The 2849-nt window shown below is 45.5% G+C and overlaps 1 protein-coding gene across 11 annotated transcripts in view; it reads right to left on the bottom strand.

Moving 5' to 3' along the window:
• The window catches only part of ZC3H18 (zinc finger CCCH-type containing 18), a 45243-nt gene that overhangs the window by 34143 nt on the left and 8251 nt on the right, over positions 1–2849 (bottom strand). For all 11 annotated transcript variants that reach the window (XM_019536013.1, XM_019536015.1, XM_019536014.1 and 8 more), the window contains exons 4-6: positions 2159–2307; positions 1767–1859; positions 792–949 (exon numbers count right to left, since the gene is read on the bottom strand). In XM_019536013.1, coding sequence (XP_019391558.1) covers positions 792–949; positions 1767–1859; positions 2159–2307 — 400 coding nt within the window. The remainder of the gene's footprint in view (positions 1–791; positions 950–1766; positions 1860–2158; positions 2308–2849) is intronic.

Raw genomic sequence — 2849 nt, 5'->3', positions numbered from 1 at the left:
TTTTTTTTTTTTTTTTTTTTTTTTATATATATATAATTACATTACTCGTTTTTATAGCTACTAAAAATCCTCCCGAAAGTGACTGCTTCCAGTCACCCAAGCGGAATCAGATCGAGGTCTCCATCACTCCTGCTGACTTTACTGCACGCTTGGAGCCTCAGGCTTCAGCTACTTCCCTTTGTATGGAGACCTACCCCTACAGGGAGTCTCAACTGTGAATAGGTTAAGCCTCTTGGCTAAAGTCCTAACAAGTGCTTTATCTAGGACCAGCACCACAGAGTGTGGTCCACACCCAAAGCCTATCTGTGGCAACAGAACTCCCCATGGCAGAACAACTCCACCTCTTGTGTGGACATGGTTTCTACTGTCACCCCACAGCCAGTACATTTTCCCTGCTGGTGGTACAGCTACTGGAGCACAGCCACCAAAAGCATACAGGCATGCAGATACTAGGAGCTGACACCTTCTCTGTGCTGCCAGACCAGGTAAGTGTGGGTACAGCCCAAGGAACAGGGCTAAAACACTTGAAGGAAAAACTGGTGTTAACCTGGAACTACTCAGAGGCGTCTCAAAAGGAACAGTGGAGCCAGGTTTTTTGCCTGTGGTGTTTCAGCTGCTGTCACACAAGCTAGTGTGATTCTCAGAGCTGTATGTACTGCAGAGCTTGAAGGAGAAAGTCAGACCTGGCCATAGCACCAATGTGTTTGGATTTGATCAAGAACACAGGCTGGGGTCATTTCCCACCCCTCCACTCCAAAAAGAAAGATGGCAAGCACAAAGCGGGCTCTTACGCTGGATCTCGGACATCTCTTGTGATGCGATAGTTCCAGTCCCGGAAAAATTCATTCTCCTTGTCAAATTCCCGCTCATCCTCTCCAATGGTCACTGTAAACCGCTTCTCCTCAAAATCTGGCTCCTGTTCTTTTCTCATAGTTGCCTTTTTTAACACCTGCCACAATGCAAAGTATAAAAGCAGGCTGAAGGATGAACATCAGGGCACAGAGAACAAGTGTTAGCATGCTGACAGCACCACCCCACTCAGAAAGGACCTGCTCAAAAGTAACCCTCCCTCTGCTGCTCAGTCCCCTAAAGATGCAGGATGTCGATGTTTTCCAGGACCAGAATATGTACACTTTATTATTTTGTGAGCTCAAATGATGGATCAGACAGGGAGACTGGTGTGATCACTGAAAAGCTCTTGGAAACTTAAACCAATGCCTCTGTAGATGAACACTGTGAGCTTTATGATGCAAGTACCACAGGGGGGGCTTACGCAAGGAGAAGGGGGGCACAAAAACTCACTGGACCTGCTTAGAAACAGGCAAATAGTTGAAGTGGGGGTTGACTTTGGTAAGCCTTGAACTGTGCATGAGTTCTCTCTTCTAGCTAATGTTGATAAGGAAAAAAAAAGTGTGCTGGACGCCAGCTCTTCATGGTCAGAAGAGTGATGTGGGGTACAATATAAAGAGGACAGTTGGGGTAAAGGGCTTCCCAAAAAAACAATGCTAAAAAATGTAAAAAAAAAAAATGTTCCTGGCTTTCATCAACAGGAAAAATCTTGTACATTTCAAAACTAAAACAGACCCAAATGAGGCACTATGCCCTCATCCTTCTTTACACCATCTCCAAAGAGGTGAGAGAATACAGCAACCAGAAAGAAAGTCCTTCTCAGTGGCTCCGAATACATCAGCCATTGTTTCGCAACCGAGGAAACAGACCTGCTGGCTTGAGAGACAGACCACGTATTGCAGAAGGAGCAGTTATACCTCTTTAGCATGCCGGAGCCCTCTTTCCCAGGCACTTTCTGTTGGAGGGTCTGGAGGGGGTGGAGGTAAAATTTCATCTGCTACTGGCCCACCCTGTTAGAAGAAAAGAACAAAGTTGGAATATGAGACATCTGCAAACATTAGCACAGGCTGTCCCACAGAACTCTGTGAACACCCTAAATCCAGGGTAGACTTGCGAAGTTATGGCCATTTATTGATGGTTTCACAACATATAAACCGCCTTCTTAAAATGAACCTATCCCGCAGGCCTGTTTGATTTTGCTATACTACAGGCCAACTTAGTAAACCCTTCAGCCCCTGTAGAACAGGTGCAGATCAATTCAAGCAAAAAAGAGCAGCCTCTCCAAACGTGTAAACTGCTGCATTCATACCCAAGGGTTGGCTGGCATCAGTGGGTGAGGGCCGATGGGAGGTGCGCCGTTGGGGGAGAAGGGATCTGGTTTGGAGATCAAGGAGTAGTTCCCTTTGTCATTCACACCAGGATGGATAAACCTACAGTTCATTCCCCAAGTGCAGTGACCTGTAGTGAAAACAAAGTCCAGTTAAAGGCTCCCACACAGAATAGTTGAACACCTCAAGATGACAGCATCTACTGCAGCTGCAGAGCTATCCAAAGTCCCAGGGGATAACACTGCAAGATCTTTTCTCTCTCTCTAACTCCCTTTAGGAAAGAATTCAACTGCAATACTAGATAAAATGAAAGGGAAGAATCTTGTTTTAAGAGATTTATACGCGAAAAACTATCCAGTAAGTTCTGCATCTCTGTTTCACACAAAAAACTTGGAGCTGGAACTCTGTGATAGATCCAAATGACAAGACCTGAAAAGAAGTGTAGAAGCAGCAATTCAAATCAAATACGTAGCACTGTGGTGCATATAAAATTGGGGTTCCTTTATTCAATCAGTTCTGTGCACTTGTCATAGTTTCATAGTTTCATAGTAGCTAGAGTCGGAAGGGACCTAGGTAGATCATCTAGTCCGACCCCCTGCCTTGGCAGGAAAGAGCACCGGGGTCAGATGACCCCGGCGAGGTGCTCATCTAACTTCCTTTTAAAAATCCCCA

Source organism: Crocodylus porosus, unplaced genomic scaffold (assembly GCF_001723895.1).
Source record: "Crocodylus porosus isolate Cpor-Errol unplaced genomic scaffold, CroPor_comp1, whole genome shotgun sequence".
Classification (NCBI taxonomy): Eukaryota; Metazoa; Chordata; order Crocodylia; family Crocodylidae; genus Crocodylus; species Crocodylus porosus.
The sequence above is the reverse complement of the archived record's forward strand: the minus strand, read 5'-3'. Positions and strand labels throughout refer to the sequence as shown.